Below are 16,892 nucleotides of genomic sequence, written 5' to 3'. Positions count from 1 at the left end.
TGAGATGCAGGTCATGTGCTGGTTCGTGCGGACGGGAGACACAGAACCAGAACACTTACAGTTCACTTTTGACACGAGGAGAGAGATACGTATGATGTTTTGTTTTCGCTGGGCGCTGCTAAGGCAGAAGTCATTTTCACAGCTGCCCTGGTACAGTAAGCCAGGAGTGACAGCAAAGGGTCAAAAGGCAAACAGGGTGGAGGGGTGGGGGTGGAAGTAGTGGTGTTTTTTTTCCTTTTCTTCTTAATTCCTCTTTTACACCTGTTGCTTCCTGCCTCTTGTGGCCTGTTACCACACAGGAAGACACTGGTGGACACACTTTAAACCTACAGACATAGGGACCGTCTGAGCTGATACGCAGAAAGGCAAGCACACAAAAACATTGCATTCATACAGTCACACACTTGTTATATAAGAGCTCCTCCTCTACACACACACGCACACACACATATATAGTGTGTGTGCTTCTGACACACAGTCAGAAGCACAGTCTGACAGTCTAAAGCTAAAGTGGATCGATCATTGTGTTTTGTGTGTGTGTGTGTGTGTGTGTGTGTGTGAGAGGGAGAGAGTGTGTCAGTTTGTGGTCACGAAAGCCCCACTGAGAGAGGAAGCTCAGCTGTCAGTAGCTGTCAGGTGCTGGGCCTCTCTCTCTGTCTGTCTCTCTCTTTATTTGCTGCTCCTGCTGTAGAGACCTCAACCCCCTTCTCTTTCTTACTCTCCCTTCCCTTTTCTGCCCTCCAACAGTGGCAGGCTGGGTTTGAGGTCGAGGTGGAGGCGCTGCTCCCTTAGCACAAGCATGTTGACCAGAGATAAGGAAATATGGCACACAACCAACACCTCCACTCCCCCCCACCAGCCCTACCCGTCTGGGGGCTAAACATGTTACGAACACATACATATATGCACACACATATGCAGCAAACAAGTAGTTATTTTGTGGCGTGATGACCGGACCTTGGTACCACATTACCATCACAGCACTTTAAGTATTTCTTGCCCGTTTACCTCCTCTCTTGTCTTCTGGCACTCGGCTCCGCTGCTCTCTCTCTCACCCCGTGAAGGGTGTTACCCATGCTACATTAGGTGCTCACATGCAGAAAGGCACAGAACAAACAGGCACTCTCTGCAAAGCATGCTCCTCATTCAGTGGGAGTGAAAACATTTCCCTGAGTGTGCATGCCAGCGCTTCTATAGACTGGTGGTTTGGCGTGGTGTGAAATGGACACGGGATGTGAGGCTGGAAGCGTCTGTGGCGCCTCAGCCCCTTGCTTCGCGTTGTGAGATGTGTTGAGGGTGGGCGGGGGGTGGTTGTTGTTGAGGGGGAGAGCAGAGTGGGGGGGGTGCCTGAGCTTGTGATTGCAGATCGGCTCTGATGGGTATCCCCTTGGCCCTTTCTTGAGTAAGACACACTCAGATCACATTACAGGCCTGAGAACTGAGGGAAGACAGCGCGAGTGAGGGCAACAACTACTAGGAGGAGACACACACACACACACATGCATGCAGGGTAATAAACTGCAATCCACATGTTCACGATTGCACAGCACAGCACTATGACATGAACAGTGTTGGGGAGTAACGGAATACATGTACCGCCGTTACGTATTTAAAATACAAAATATGAGTAACTGTATTCCGTTACAGTTACCGTTTAAAAAGGTGGTATTTAGAATACAGTTACTTTGTTGAAATAAATGGATTACACGGCGGTACTTCCCTGTTTCATATTGTCGCGGGTCAGGACTGTTTGGGTTTTGTTTGACAGCTACGTTCTGTTGTTCCAGGTGGCAGCGTTACGGTTGCCATGGTTACAGGGTGACGCTCTCTCTCTGCTGTTTCCTGGGTGAGAGAGGCCTTTTTGTTGTTGTTGGCGCTAAGCTAATAGGCAGAATGCTACAGGTATAGCTCTAAAGAATGTAGCATCATAGGCAGTGTAGTCCGTGCTGCAGGGAGAATGGACTGCCATACCCGTTATGTGTCTGTGAGCGAGGGAGGGAGAAAAAGGAAAAGTACGAGCTGTCATCGAGCAAAAATGGGAGCTGGAAGCATGTAAATATAATAATAACCACTGCAGCCAAGAAGAGTGCCTGACGAGCCCAGTTGTAAGTAAGCTATTAAGACTCGACTGTACATCGTGTTCGTGTTTTCCTCCAAAAACAATAAGTTCCGTTGGAGCAGCCTTTCAACGCCTCTCTCTGTCTCTCGCAAGAAAAGTTGACCCAGACAACAAAGTAAAGCTAGATTTCAGCTATGAGCCCGACATGGAACCCGACGTATTAGCCAGAGGTCCCTTTACTACGGTTCGGAGCCGCGGACTTTCAGTTACAGTAATAAATCACAGCAATAGTACATTCATGTAGTTGTAAACAGCATGATAATATATTAAGTAATCCAAAGTATTCAGAATACGTTACTCTCATTGAGTAACGTAACGGGATACGTTACAGAATACATTTTGGGGCATGTATTCTGTATTCTGTAATGGAATACATTTTAAAAGTAACCTTCCCAACACTGGACATGAATGTAATCAATTCCCTTCAATGGGGGGACCATGCTGTTTCCAGCTGTATGTTTTTTTCTGCCTCATCATTTACTCCTGTTTGACTTCAAGAAGTTTCAGCACAAGCTTGACTCCTGCATAAGGCCATCTCGTGTGGCTCATCTCGTTATCACCGACCTCTGTGGAAGTGCCAGAAGAATCAGCAGGTGTGAGAGTGGCGTGTACAGCCGTCCAAAAGCAGCTGATAGGACGCAGGCCTGCAGTTGGATAAGCACTACTTTCTGCCAGAGCCCTGAAAACTCACACTGAGCCACAAATGTCTCAGCCTTTATCAGCCACAGACACCACGGCCCCCGCGTGCACACTTTCCAAGTCACTTTCCAGAAACACTGTTGACTTTCAAAGATTACCATACTTCCCACCACCTTACACTATCCAGGTATCATCACTTAAGCACAGTGAAATAGAGTATGAACACTATTTCCAAGCTTATGTAAACTTCAGATCGCTGATTCTTCTCAACTTGGGATTTAGTTACAATATGTATGTATAACACTGACTGCTGTTCAGCTATAGTTCCAAATATTCTTTTTAAAGTTCGAAGAAAACATTGTTATATCTAGAAGATAGAAGTCTATTGCTTTAAACCTCTGCTATCTGTGCAGTCTTACAGGTTCAGCAGGCTGAATGCTTCCTTAATTATCTGAACAATTTGAGGTTACTGGCAACTCTTCAATCAGTTGAAATTCTTTTAGTTCTCATTTCCTGGTTTCTGTTTGTTTTGTTTTCATGCATCATATATGTAGTTTTCTTTCACACTTCTTCTATTGCAAACTGGGTTAAAAAGCAAAACAACCTCCAGCACATTACTGAGATAAGCGATCCTTTATGCACTGTGCTCTGACAATGTCACCTTCAAATACGGCTAACACACAGCACGGGTGTCCCAACTGGAGATTCTTCATCCACTCAATTGGATTCTGTTGTCATGAGCTTCTGTTCCCCTTGGTTACAGTTAGAGTGTCTCTCATTTTGGGTGCAACACAAACAATGTCAGTACACCCTGTTTAAACAAGTTAGTGTCCAGAGATGTTTTTCCACTTCTCCTGTTTAAGTCATCTGTTCTGTTGATTGGCCTTTTAGTGCTTTAATACCAATCACTCGTCCCCCACCCCTCACTGACCTGCTGACTGTCTCTGCTTCTAATTTAAACCTGACTCTCTCCAGACCTGTCCATGTTATCTGAATGTGTTGTTGATGTGGGAAAAGGCCACAGGAGAGAACATGTGATGGGTTTCTTGGGTCTGGTATTTTCTTATGAGAGGCAGGGTAAATATAGTAGCTGAAGCCTATCAGACGCCACTGCACCAACACTCCCCAGGCCCAGATGAGCCCATCGGGGCTGCGCCCTGACGAGCATCACAGGCACAGGAGGCTCTATAGACAGTCAGATACTCATTCGTGGTTATATCCCAAATATTAAATAACACGCTCATAAAATGGGTAATTTATGACTCTTATGAAACGTTAACTTTCAAATCGGGGCTGCCTGATTCTCACACTTGTCATATAATTTCTAAATAAAATACAACTCTTACCTTTCTTTAATAAGGTGCAAGTAATCATGCTGTTACACCTTCCATTGATATTTTATTCTATACACACATAGGACTTATGAATTATAGAAAGGTTCTTTTTTTTCATATGGGCGTCTAATTTGAGAGTCATGGTGATGCGAGCAGTTTGTGATTAAAGTTGAGCTGGGGTATGATAAGATAGGACTGTTTTCATGACTCTTCTGAGGAATCCCTTGACGTCAGAGTGGCACAGCAGAGCGAGAAGCAAGCGGAGAGTGAGATTTGACTGAACCTTTTATTTTGTATGTGCATGTGAAAGAGAGACAGGCCGAGAGACAGACAGAGAGGCCTCGTGGTGACTCAGCATAACGAGGTCTGCTGGACCTCCGTGACCTCGTTCGTCAAGCTGACACCAGGCTCTGTTTCTGCCATGTAATTCAAAAGAAGAATGTGACGAGGAGAAAAAGATAAGCAAGGATGAGAACAGACGAGGAGAAAGGCAGAGAGTGAAAACAGGGGCGAGAAAAAAAGGGGGAAACGGCATGTGAGGAGAAACAGAACTGCTAGCACTGAAGTGAGGTAGACGGGGAGGTGTTAGGAGGAGGGGGGGGGGGGGGGGGGGGGGGGGAGAGAGTACAAATGACAAGCAGAAAAGTTGAGTAAACAAATGTGTGAGCGAGTTCACAAACACAGAACCAGAAGGACGGGGGTGAGATAGTGAAAGATTAACTGTGACAAAGTGAAGTAAAGAGAAACGAGTGGGACCAGAGCTGCCTCACTACAGTCGCAACCAGTAAACACAGCAACAGCAGATATAATAATTCTGCTCAACACAAGTGTTTAAAAATCTCTGACATGTTGCAGCTATAAAAACTGCAACTTGTTCTGTGTTGGAATCGCCTGCAGTGTGTCCTAAACACATTGCATGGCTTCTTACTCTGTCAGTACATTTTGATCCTTAACACAATTCCTGAACACAAACTTATTTTGCTATCATCAATTCAATTTAATTCTTTAATAAAGCAACAAATTACACTAACAGTTGCTTCAAGATGCTTTATATTATAAAGACCAGAGGATAATAGGGGGAAAAACCCCAACAATCAGATGACCCCCTATGAGCAAGCACTTAGTGAGAGTGGGAAGGAAAAACTGTCTTTTATCAGGAAGCAACCTCTGCCAGAACCAGGCTCAGGGAGGGGCGGACATCTGCCGTGGCCTGTTGAGGATGACGGGAGGAAGACGGGACAAAATACATACTGTGGAAAATAGCCAGAAAATAATCATAAGTAATGATTAAATGCAAAGTGGTGTATAAACACATAGAAAGTAAAAAGAGGTGAATGATAAGGAAGCCCCCAGCAGTCTAAGCGCTAATATGAGGTATTTAAGGCAAAATAGGTCCTGATTATTCAAGACTTTGCATGAGAAGGATTTGATTTGATTTGATTTGATTCTGGATTTAACAGGGTGCCAGTGCGGGGGAAATATGCTCTAGTCCCTGACAGCACTCTTGCTCCAGTGTTGTGAAAAACAAAATGCTCATCCTCTGGTGCTAACTGAAATGTTATTATGCTAACTTGCAAAGCTAAGATGATGAATACGGTTAAAACACAAAGTGTAGAATAGCAAGATGGAAATGGTTATTATGATGTCACCACCACCGCTTTGCGACCATTACCATCTTTGATTTTTTTGTTGTGTTTTAGAGCCATATGTGACCATATTTTTAGACACTACAGTGGAGTGCTAAGTTATCAGCTAATGCTATTGCTAGCAAGCTTGGCTCGTAAGATGGGACCATAGACTATGTTACAGAACATATTTAGAACAATGAGTTACAAGAAACGCTCAGCTCTCATAGAGTTGTAATGTAGTGTGAAATTTGTCATAGACCACAAAAATGTTTTAAATCCTGCTTTTTAACCATTTTTTAAAAAGTGATAGATGTAACCACTTAAATGTTACCCATGATTTCTGCATTTTAAACCTTCCTCATTCAAGTTTTGGCTTTATAATAATTTACCATATTTAGATGCAAGGGTGACATGCTAGGGTAAGTGCTCAGCAAACTGCATCTATGAACTGTATGCATGCAACCCGCTCCATACCTGCTAATCGATGCTAATAAAATACTACACCTACTACTCATCAAAACTGAAGCTTCTTGAACAGGCTGCACCACCAAAGCTGAGGCCTAGCAGTGACCGGCTACAGCATTATCAGCACACCTGTCAATCAAAGCAGCCACGCTTCATTGAGCCATTATACAGGTGTTATGAAAAGACCAACACTTTTTATAACAGGTTAAACATGGATTTTAATGCTGTTGGGTATTTTAACACAGATGTCTGTAGGGATTGATTCCCTTTTAGCTTAGAGTCGCCTTGAAGGCCGTTTTGGTACAGAGACTGCACTACTTTGTGTGGCTCTGTGATTCTTGCTTGGGTTAAATTTTAACAGTGCTGAGTTAGCATCGTTAAGTCATTTTAGCAGTTCTTTACAGCCTCGGTCAGCCTAATACAGCTACAGTTGTTTTGTATTCATTAATCTCGATGTCATTCAGTGTAGAACGACACTACACTGCATTATTTAAAAGAAACTTGGTGAATCTTTTGAAAAGAAAGCCTAGCCACGAGAGAGAAGTGTGCAAATAATTACATGCAATAAAACTCATACAAAAACAACTTGAAGGTAAACATGTCCAAGTGTAACAGCTCTATCAATAAGGTGTGAATGGATTTCAATGAAAAACAATAGCACCTAAAAAAAAAAAAAAAAAAACATCCCTTGAACTGAGGATGATATTGTAAATCATTGTTGCATGGATAAAATTGAGGTTGAGAACAAAATGATGTGTTTTTGTGTCTTACAACCCTGCCTGCATTTTGTTTTCCCGGGGTTAGCGGGGTTTTAGAAGTGACACATCCCCTAAAGAAGCTGATGTAAGCACAAACAGGGAAAAAATGCTGCTGGGAGACAGTGCTAGGCAGCCTTGTTTAGCAGAGACAGAAAAAAAACAAAACAAAACAAAACAAAACAAAAAACAAAAAGGCCCATTATGCAGCTCAGCATAATGGGCCTCAAAGCACTTTCCGACAAACACCTTTTATTTAAGTTTTATACTAAACTCTCAGCAAGGGAACGAAAGCAAAGTGCACTGTCCAAGGGAACACCCAGCTCTGCTGAGAAGGTGGTGTTGTTGCTTGATAAAAGTCCTGCTCTCCCCCACCCCCAACACTCATATGCAAGACCTGACAGCACTCACTCACACACACACCAGGATGTGTATTTTGTTACAAATTCAATGACATAAATTTGCTCTTTGGTTTTCATCGTTGACACGTCACATTAATAATAAAGACAGAAGACAACAGGAGGCATATTTAAGTACAAATTATTTTATTTTTTGGTATGGCTTCTTTGAAGGAACTGTAAAAGACATTCTTATTGGAGAAAAAAAAAAAAAAAATCTAGAGCATTTCCAGAAAATATGAATGGGCATCAATGAGCCAGCTGACAAATCCACTGACGGGGTGCAGCTGTGTCTCTGCAAGTTAAATGACATCAGTGTCATAACTGTAGTCATAATAACAAAACAAAAAAAAGCTATTTTAACTTAGTACCTCTTATAAATACCTACATATAAATATTGTAAATGTACTTAATGACAGACAACATTAAAATGCTGTACATGAATGTCCTTTTTGAGAGCAACAGTTTGACAATCTCAGTGACAAAAGACAAAGAAACAACACTGGTGTTTGAGCTCAGTGTCAGCTACCTTTAAACATCGATATACAAAGCTCCTGGTCCCCGTACGGCCACATACTGCTTGTGATTATCTACATCCATCTGAAATTATCAAGACCCAAGTCAGATAAATGTGACTGCTGGAAACAGTCAGGTCAGTTTCAAGGAACTCTCTGCACTTGGTTCTCTGGTGTGGGAGGGGCACTTAAGTTTCAAAAAGGAAGTTGTTATTGTTTTTAAATTAAGGCCTCTTCAAATAAAATAAGTGTGTAGTCCTGACATCATCTTGGGACAATGGAGCTCCGACAGTCTTATACTGAAACTTTCTGTTACCTCTTGAGGTGAACTCTCTTGTTGTCCTCCTGTGTGGTGCTGAACGCTGGAGGTTTGTTCATGGGGCCGTGCTCTGCCTTACTGTGTATAGCACCAGGATAGGCTCCCCAATCACCACCGTACACCCTCATCTCTGACTGTTCCCCCAGTGTCCTAAAGCAGCATTGCCCTTCATATCCACCCCAGATCCACGGGAATCTGGAGGTAACAGGGGTTTAACATGTCCCCGACAGCTCTCAAAACATCAAAATGTACCATGGACATTTACAACTTCCACTGATTGAGCAGAGAAACATGCGAACATTGATAATAATAGCATAGAAATAAAACATGGACAAGGACATTAATACAATAATAAAGAAGGATAAAAATAATAATAATAATAATAATAATAATAATAATAATTAAAAAAAAGAAAGAAAAAAAGAAGAAGTGTCAGCTTCTGGAAGCTCTCGGAAGCAGCCACATATACTGCTCAGCTTCTCAACCTGAACCTTAGTCCTCCCACCACTTTTAAGCTTTAACCAATGAGCCAAAAGCTCATCCTGATCATATAGTGCAATAGTCCCACCCTTTTTTCCTGAAAGCTACTTCTGGCAACAGCAGGATCACCCCGTAGGGCATTTTTCAATATCCTCTGTCCAAAGGCTTGCAACCACTCCACCTCCATCTCCTCCTCTTCCTCCTGCACCCCTTCCTCTGCTCCTCAACCTGCTCACTGCATACGGTCTGGCTGGATGTGCTGCTGTGGGGCGTAATGCAGGAATGCTGCACCAGGGCCAGTGGCAGAAGGGAGAGTGGGGTGTACGGTAGGTGGGGCTGTGGTGGCGGTGGAAGGCCCAACAGTGGCTGTGGGGCTGGCGGTGTAGCTGTAGCCCAAGAAGCCAGCCGGGGAGGCGGCGTACGGGTACTGCTGCTCAAAGGCAGCCTGGGCGTACTGGGTGTAGGCTGCGCTGTAGTCCAGGTACGGGCTGGTGCTGACAGAAGTAGAAACCTGAGTGGGCAGCACCAGGCTGGGCTGCACATATGCTTGCGGGTAGATGTAAGGCTGGGCCAACCTGCACACAGACACAAGGGGGGGGGAGGGGTGTTAGACCAGAGGACTAAAACAACTACAAGAGAAATCCAACGCCTGGCTCCATTGTTTACACTGCGACCAGAGGGCGAGCATGTTAGAAATATACACTCGAGTGTCCAGAACTTTGAGAACTCCCACAGAAATCCACTGTTATTAAGGATATTACGGATAATTACACGAAAGTGAGGTGAGGGAGGCAGACTCAACCCTCAGTCAGTGTCAGTTAGTAAAAGCTACAGAACCTGTTGGATAGGCCCTCCTGGAAGGACGGGGGAGGGAGGGGGTGAATGAGAGTCAGCCGTTACTGGCAGGTTTTCAAGCTCAGGCATCAGCAGAGTGTTTTAACAGCTGCTGCACTTCACTTACTAGACACACACAGACACACACAGGGAAGTGCATGGAGGGAGGGCAGAAGTTGCAGTTGCTCTTGTTCTGGCTTAGTTTGAAAATCTCACTACAACAGGTGAACATGTTAGCTGGGGAGGGGAGGGGGATTATGGTGGCAGGGGAGCTCATCAGGGTTGGGTGCGAGGCTCTGCCAGGCCACATGGGCAGACTCTCAGATGTAGCTGATTAGAGCTGTGGGGTCTGGGGACTGTACAGTCTTTGCTTTGCCACTTTATCCACAAAAGAAATGGAAGTGGAGAGGGTTTTAGATTAGTCTATTTTTACTCAGGATTTGAAGTACATCTTTGGAGTTTGTTGTATAAAGGGATTAGTGATGGCAGCAAGCAAAAGAGCCCCCCTCTTTCATATACATGGTGATATAACTGACTATTGAGAGAGCCTTGACCCCGGATCCTGCAGTCGTGCGGTGGGCAGGGCGGGGCGGGCGGGGGGTATCCGCAGACAAAGGCAAGATAGCAACAACAAAATGTCACCTTGACTTACACTCTTCAACTGTATCTCAGTGCTGAATAAAATCTTCCTCTCATGGATTGTTTTCAAGTTTCAGTCTTATTGTTTTCCCCTCTCACACAGATTCAGTCCATTAGATGAAGGTTAGTATTAAAACACAGCTATCAAGCAACCAGAAAAAACAAAAACTCAAGCATGCAGGATAGGGATTTCATCATAGTCTCAATACACTCATTTACACACACCTATCTAATATCTCTGCCCTCCCCATTTATCCACCCGCCAACACACACACACACACCCGTTGCCACTGCAAACCCCAAACCATGCCATAATAGGGAAAGAGTCACAGTACAAATCAGGATAACCTCTTCACTTCATATCACACAGAAGGGTAAAGATAAAAAGGCACTCCAGTCCATCACAGCACACGGCACTTCACTCTCAAGCCATCACTGGCACCTTGGAGAGAGGCTGGCTGAGGGAGGAAGGAGGGGCGGGTGGGTAGAGATTTTCTGCCATATCCCTTCTCGGGACTAGTCCGAGTACTGTGGGCATCCTCTCATCCTCTGCTGGCGCACTGGTCAGCTGGCAGCAGGAAGCAACCATGGCATAAGAGTGATTATTGTCAGCAGTAAAATTAACGTCCTATTGTGTGGTTAAATAGATGCAGGGAAAAAAGAAGCATTTTTCAGGTATCATCTCAAATGGAAAATTCAAACTCCATAAAACTTTTATTGTATTCAAACAACAAATGAGTCATCTGGCAAGTGAAATGAGTCCTAGTGCCAGTGGTCTGAGCACAAAACAAAACAGTGGCTTTTAACAAGTAGGCATAAGCAAATGAGGGCAACCCCCACCCGTGAGCGCAATCTACAGAGAGGCATTCACTCTGCACACAGCTTTCAAAGATAGCCATACATTAATGCTGCATGTATGCCCTTTCACTCGCCTCGGGTATAATGAGTTCGCATGTTCTGAGGCAGATTTTGGCCTCAGGCAAGTGACCTTGTGTAGGTGAAGAGAAATACAAAAATGAGAGACAAAGCAGTCCTGAATTAGATCTTTTGTGTCTGTGAAGAGGAACGGATAGACATACGGTGAGAGTGGGGAAAAAGAAAAAAAAAAAAAAAAAAAGATGGTACTGAGGCAAGTTAGGGACGAGGCCACAGATGCCAAGTGTGGGGGGGGAATGTTGATGACGGCCCGAAGATTATCAGACTGGCCGTCAGCTGGTTTTGTGCTGACGGCCAGTCTGTGTGCGCCTCACATAGTGACACTCTGAGAATGGCAGGCTGAGACACCAGAGAGACAAGCTTACAAGAAACCATTTGATGCCCGTAAACATTACTAATATAAGCAGCTGAACTCTCTGTCATTAATGAAGGCCGCATAACGATGTGATGGGAAAAATCCTGCGCTCGCGTCAAACACTGAGCAGCTAAATATTTCTACATGATAACACAAGTGAAGTTTCAGTGCGTGACTCACCATAACACAGAGTGGGGAAACAGACAGGACTGGATAGGGCGAGAAATTAACAACCCATTTACAGTACTTTGAAGAGGGCATCCACTCTTTGTTAAAAGAAACCTGTTGTTCTTTGAAGTCAGACAGACGAAGAAAAAAAGTGTTTTGTTTGACACCTGTAGAGGTGAGTTTCCAAGGGAGGCACAGTCTCATTAAAGCATTAAGCCTACAACACCAAGCTTCCCATACCCTTCCCCCTCATTTGCTTTTTACCCCGTCTCACAGTCTCACAGAGGTGTCAGTTTTCAATATCTCCTTTTGACACCCCGGCAGTTGCAACACTGTAAGGGGAGAAATGAAAGTTCCAAAAAAATAAATAAATAAAAAAATGCAAAAGAATATACATATAAATTGCGTGATGCACGAGAAGCAAGCACACTGACAACTCATCTCCTCGCCATCAAAACAATGTCCCTGGCCTCAGTGGCCCCCTCAGGCCTTCACACTCCCCCACATCTGCTGACCACAGCTATACACACATCCAGAGCAGCAAGCCGTAACCGGCACACCACCGCCACTGAGACGCTCTGAGTACTGTTTAAAAATCCTACTTCAGATCATGTCCTCCTCGTGCCATATGTTGTCAAGTGAGCGGGGGGGGGGGGCTGAAAGAAAAGCCACTTGTACACTCTGCATCTTAGGGAAGCCTGGGTGCCATACAGAAGAAACTCAGGAGGACAGGTGCTCTGTGTGCCTTTCCACGTCTCTGGGGTGGCGTTCATGGGAAATTAAGGGGGGTGTAAAGACCGTAACATGAACCAGCACCTGTCAGATGCATGCCTCAAACCGGCACTGCATATGGCAAACTCTCAGGGTCTGGTACCATCCATGCGCTTTGTGCAGTAGGACTGTGGACATGGGACTTTTCTGTGCCTTCTTAAGGTCTTGGAACATGAAAGGACCCCCCCCCCCCCCCCCCCCATGGGAATCCTATAATTTAGAATTTGTGATATCTTTCAGAACGCTGTATGGCGTACTCCTCATAAGAGTCCTAAGTCTTTTGGCTTCACTGTTCTCAATAACCACGAAAATATTTCCTACTTTGTCATCGTCCCTGTGGACTGTCCTGGGATTTCCATAAAGCTCGCATATACCTTATAGGGCAGCAACTTACAAATTACTTTTCTATATTAATCCACACTGCTTTTTACTAATTCATGGTTGCTCTTGTTGCTTTTTATAGAAGAGTTCAATCACAACTGAAGCAAACTCCAACCAAAGCCACAAAGCAAAATCTAAAAGCATAAATATGTAGTTAATGCTCATATAAAACCCAGTAAAATACGCACATCCAAAGTAAAAACAAACAAACAAACAAACACAATAATAAAAAAAGAACCCCCAAACAAAAAACAAAACCACATACACAGTTGTGATAAATCACTCTCAAACCACCACAAAGTCCTAACAATAAAAAACTAAGCATCAGGCTAGTTAATGATGGGCTTACAATTTAGCATTTAGCATCTTTTTAAGCCTAAAGCATGGAAGAACTGTTTTTTCCTAATATATAAGCAATTTATTTCAAAACCTGTCCCTGTGTTTCTTGCATTTTCCTCCAGACAGCAGAGTGTTTTGCAGTGGTGTAGCTTTAAGGATGATATCTGAGAGCTGTCGGTTAGAGTAGGGGGGTGGGGGGGTGTCATTACTCTAGTGAAATGCTCATTAGCTGCCCAGCAGACCGTGGCTCCTAGACGCTATCCAGGCTGTTTCTACAACAAAGCCACTTGGAGAAAGTCTTCTCAGTGACAGAGCCCGGTCAGGCAGGTACACGAGTCAACAGGCTCCTGCCAGAAGTTAACAAGTGAGTCACACATTCACCTCTGGAATGCACTTCTATTACCACAGATATGCGAATCATCTCCCGGCCCTACAAAACTCAAATATGCTAATAGGCTACTTGTGGAGTTGCATGTGGACACAGAAACTGACGTGTGCTTCCCAGAGGCCCTGTTTGTCAAAGAAATGGTAGCCTAGCGGCGTTGCGCAGAGCGTGATGCGAGCGAACAGAGCTAAGCGAGCGCCCACTCCCTCTCACTTACCCATACTGCCTCTGGATGAGCGCTGGGTGGATGGGCTGCACTCCGATGGATATGCCTGCAAGAGAGGAGGCTGGCTGTCAGACACACATCTGCATTTACAGAGGAGGGCTAGAGAACAATACACAGAGGGCATGGGGAGACAGAGGCAGAGCCTGTTTCGATCCTGCCACAGAACAACAATTTCAAATGTGTGGCGAGCAACAGTACCAACATGTATGCACTTGGGAAACTGGGTGTCGTTCGCACCGTAAATAGTGGCAAGCTAAGAACACATGTTGCACAGTTAATTGTAGTCTTTAGCCCTCGTGGGGTGGGGTGGGGGGGGGGGGTGGGGTGGGGGGTGTATTTTAGCTAATCAGTTTGTAAAGATGACGTCTAAGCGTTCCCAAGAACTCAAACAAGTATTAAATAATCATTTTTAATAATGGTGACCTCATTCCTGTCAAGCAGTCTGTAGTTCTGATGGGAGTTTGAACCTCACACCCGCTTTCAGTTTTATGGATACTGATAACTTTTGTTTTCTTGCATTTCCTTGCAACAAGTCTTGAAATAAACCTCATCTTACCGGTCTGTAAGCTACGAGGCTTGGCACCCAGGTAAGCCAGGTTGACGTTGGCCTTCCTGCCATCAATGATGGGGTTGGGATCCTTGCAGGCCCTCTCTGCTGCTCCTCGATCTGTCATAGTCACCTGGTGGCACAGTCGGAGGGAAAAAAAACGTCATGTTACAAATAGCTTCATGGCTTTGGTCTGACAAATCAAAACAAAAACAAAACGCGCTTTAAAAATTAAAAAACAAAACAGGTTTTGGTCTTCACGAAACCCCACCCCACCCCACCCCTACAGGCTTTCTTCTGTTATGATCCCGTTTCTCCCAAGAAGGGGAAACTACAAACAAAGCACAATGATAATCTTTGAAAACTGCCCACAACAGCAGTAGCCGGCCACTCAGCTGCCACACGGCCATGGGCAGAGCTGCTGAAATATGGATCTGGGGAGAGCAACAAGGAGCTTATCCAATTAGGGCCAAAATAAGGAGATTGGTATTAGTCCACCCCCCCCCCCCTCTCCCTCCTGGCATTAGTTGAGGCCTTCTGTTTTGATTGCCATGTTCTGCCAACACAGAGTCACCTCTGTGTGAGAAACGAGCAGCGAATGTAGGCCACAGATTGCATTGTTTAAGTGGACCATTTAAAAAAAAAAAAAAAAAAAAGCCTCTTCATCGTGGAAGGATCTGGAACAAAGCCCACTCAGGGCCTGTGTTGTGAACACACAGGAAGGAACGAGGCCGTGTTTACACTGAAGAGCCTTGCTGTGGGGGGGTTCTACTAATCCACCTCTGAAGTGTGTTTAGGAAAAAAAAGAAGAAAAGAGGTGTACTCAGCTTTGGGCAACTCCCCTGCCCTGCTGCCAGCTACCTCTGCTCCAACTGAAACCCTCAGAAAAATAGAGTGAGCAGGTTGCCTCATGCCACACACACACACACACACACACAAAAATGTAACTCAGCATAAAGTGCTCATCGTGTCACTGTGTATCATCCTCGGCAGCACCCATAGCACCGTGAGCCTGTCTAACCTGAAACACCAGCCTCCTCGCGAAGCCGCTCGATACCAGCTAGACTCACAGGACGGGCTTTCTTCTCAGTTAGAAGGCTGATGTGTAAACACAAGAGAGCAATTGTCTTACAATTGTGCCGTTAGAGGTAAACATGAACACATAACCGTTTTCCATTCCTTCTTTGGCCCGAGAGGTCGTTACTTGGGCTGATGCAGCTTTCCAAGTTCTAGTAAATATTTGCATTTCTTATGCGCTTCTGTTCTTTGTGTCAGAAAGAGTGCAGGTCTTTGTCTTGCGAGAACAAGACAAGTCACCTCTTAATGTAGTTTTACACTGGGCTTTGCAGGGGTTCTTTGACACTTCTCACTAACACAGTGTAAATCAACTATGGCCAAGCACAGTTCCATTCAACACAATGCGATGACCTCATAAACAGCAGGTTTAAGCACAAGTCAACAAGTTCAGCTTGCAGAATGAAGCGATCAAAGGGAAACTTAACATACATGTGGGGAATGGGATAAAGCCAAATTTACTGATGCTGGAATTTCTCCCAGCAGCCAAGATGTGATGTAAATCATGTGCTCCGGTCCTTGACAATGGAGGGCAGGGTGTACAAAGTAAGCCTCCCCACTGCTCCAAAATAACCATATAAAGCCAGCAAGAAGTGCAGGCTGTCAACACACACACACACACACACACACACTTCCAAGAGCCATAAGCTGAGGCTGTTTAGGAGTGAATGAGGTGGGGGAGACTTGATTGGGTGGGTTTGGGGGTGGGGGGGTGACATCAGACATATGTTGAATTATAATCTTCTTAGTTATCCATCAACTTGTGTGAGCCCTCATCCTCATTAAGCTAAAATAAAAGCCAGCCAGGCAAAAACGGAGATGCTGCTGTGCAATTGTGCGGTTAAGCCTCAGTGTGTGTGCGCGTGTGTGTGTTAGGGGTTGTGGTGGGGGTGCATTTGACATGTATTTGAATGACTGCATGCTGTATTATGCGGAGTCACAAAACTCAAAGAGAGAGAGACACAGCAGCAAACAAAAAGATCGCTGTTATGTAGACACAAACAGAATTTAGCTGATAGATGATGCGGTTTGATTGCGCTAAATGTCGTGAAAGCGAGCGGATGATAGTGAAAGTTTTGCTTCTACTTACGAAGCCGTATCCTCGGGATTTGCCGGTCTGTCGGTCCGTTATCACCACAGCCTCATCAATGTCCCCAAAGGCCTCAAAGTATTTTCTAAGTGAGGCATCGTTTGTGTGGTACGGCAGCCCGCCGACAAAGATCTTGGTAAAAGTAGTGTCTTTCTGAAGCGCTGTGGGATGCATGACGTCCAGGGCTCCGTTCATATACTGATGAAGAAGCATTGGATCAGCCGGAGACCGGTACTTGGCACGCGGAAGACTTAGAGCTAACAGAGTCCCAGCATCAGAGAAACCAAGCCCAGTCTCGCTATGTTTTACTCGAGTTTATCCGACTCTTTTTTTTATGGTTTTTTCCAAAGTTGCAGCAACCTGATGATATCCACGACTCAGTCCGCGTGAAGTCACGTCGAGGATGCCTGGTGCTTCGCTGCTGAGAGGAACCGTGCTGGGACCATTTATAGTGCAGTTACCCGAGCCACGCCCCCTTCCGCTGCCAGCCAATCG

The 16,892-nt window shown here is 44.9% G+C and overlaps 1 protein-coding gene across 1 annotated transcript; it reads right to left on the bottom strand.

Moving 5' to 3' along the window:
* Positions 1 to 7,468: 7,468 nt before the first annotated feature.
* Positions 7,469 to 16,842, bottom strand: LOC102780276 (RNA-binding protein 38-like). Its single transcript, XM_035905230.2, has 4 exons — positions 16,398 to 16,842; positions 14,243 to 14,366; positions 13,678 to 13,732; positions 7,469 to 9,227 (listed from the first exon to the last, which is right to left on the bottom strand). The coding sequence occupies exons 1-4, from the start codon at positions 16,608 to 16,610 to the stop codon at positions 8,885 to 8,887; spliced, it is 735 nt and encodes a 244-aa protein (XP_035761123.1). The 5' UTR covers positions 16,611 to 16,842; the 3' UTR covers positions 7,469 to 8,884.
* Between the last annotated feature and the right edge of the window lie 50 nt (positions 16,843 to 16,892).

Source organism: Neolamprologus brichardi, chromosome 5 (genome assembly GCF_056152115.1).
Source record: "Neolamprologus brichardi isolate AB-2024 chromosome 5, ASM5615211v1, whole genome shotgun sequence".
NCBI lineage: Eukaryota > Metazoa > Chordata > Actinopteri > Cichliformes > Cichlidae > Neolamprologus > Neolamprologus brichardi.
This window is presented reverse-complemented; position numbering and strand designations above follow the sequence as displayed.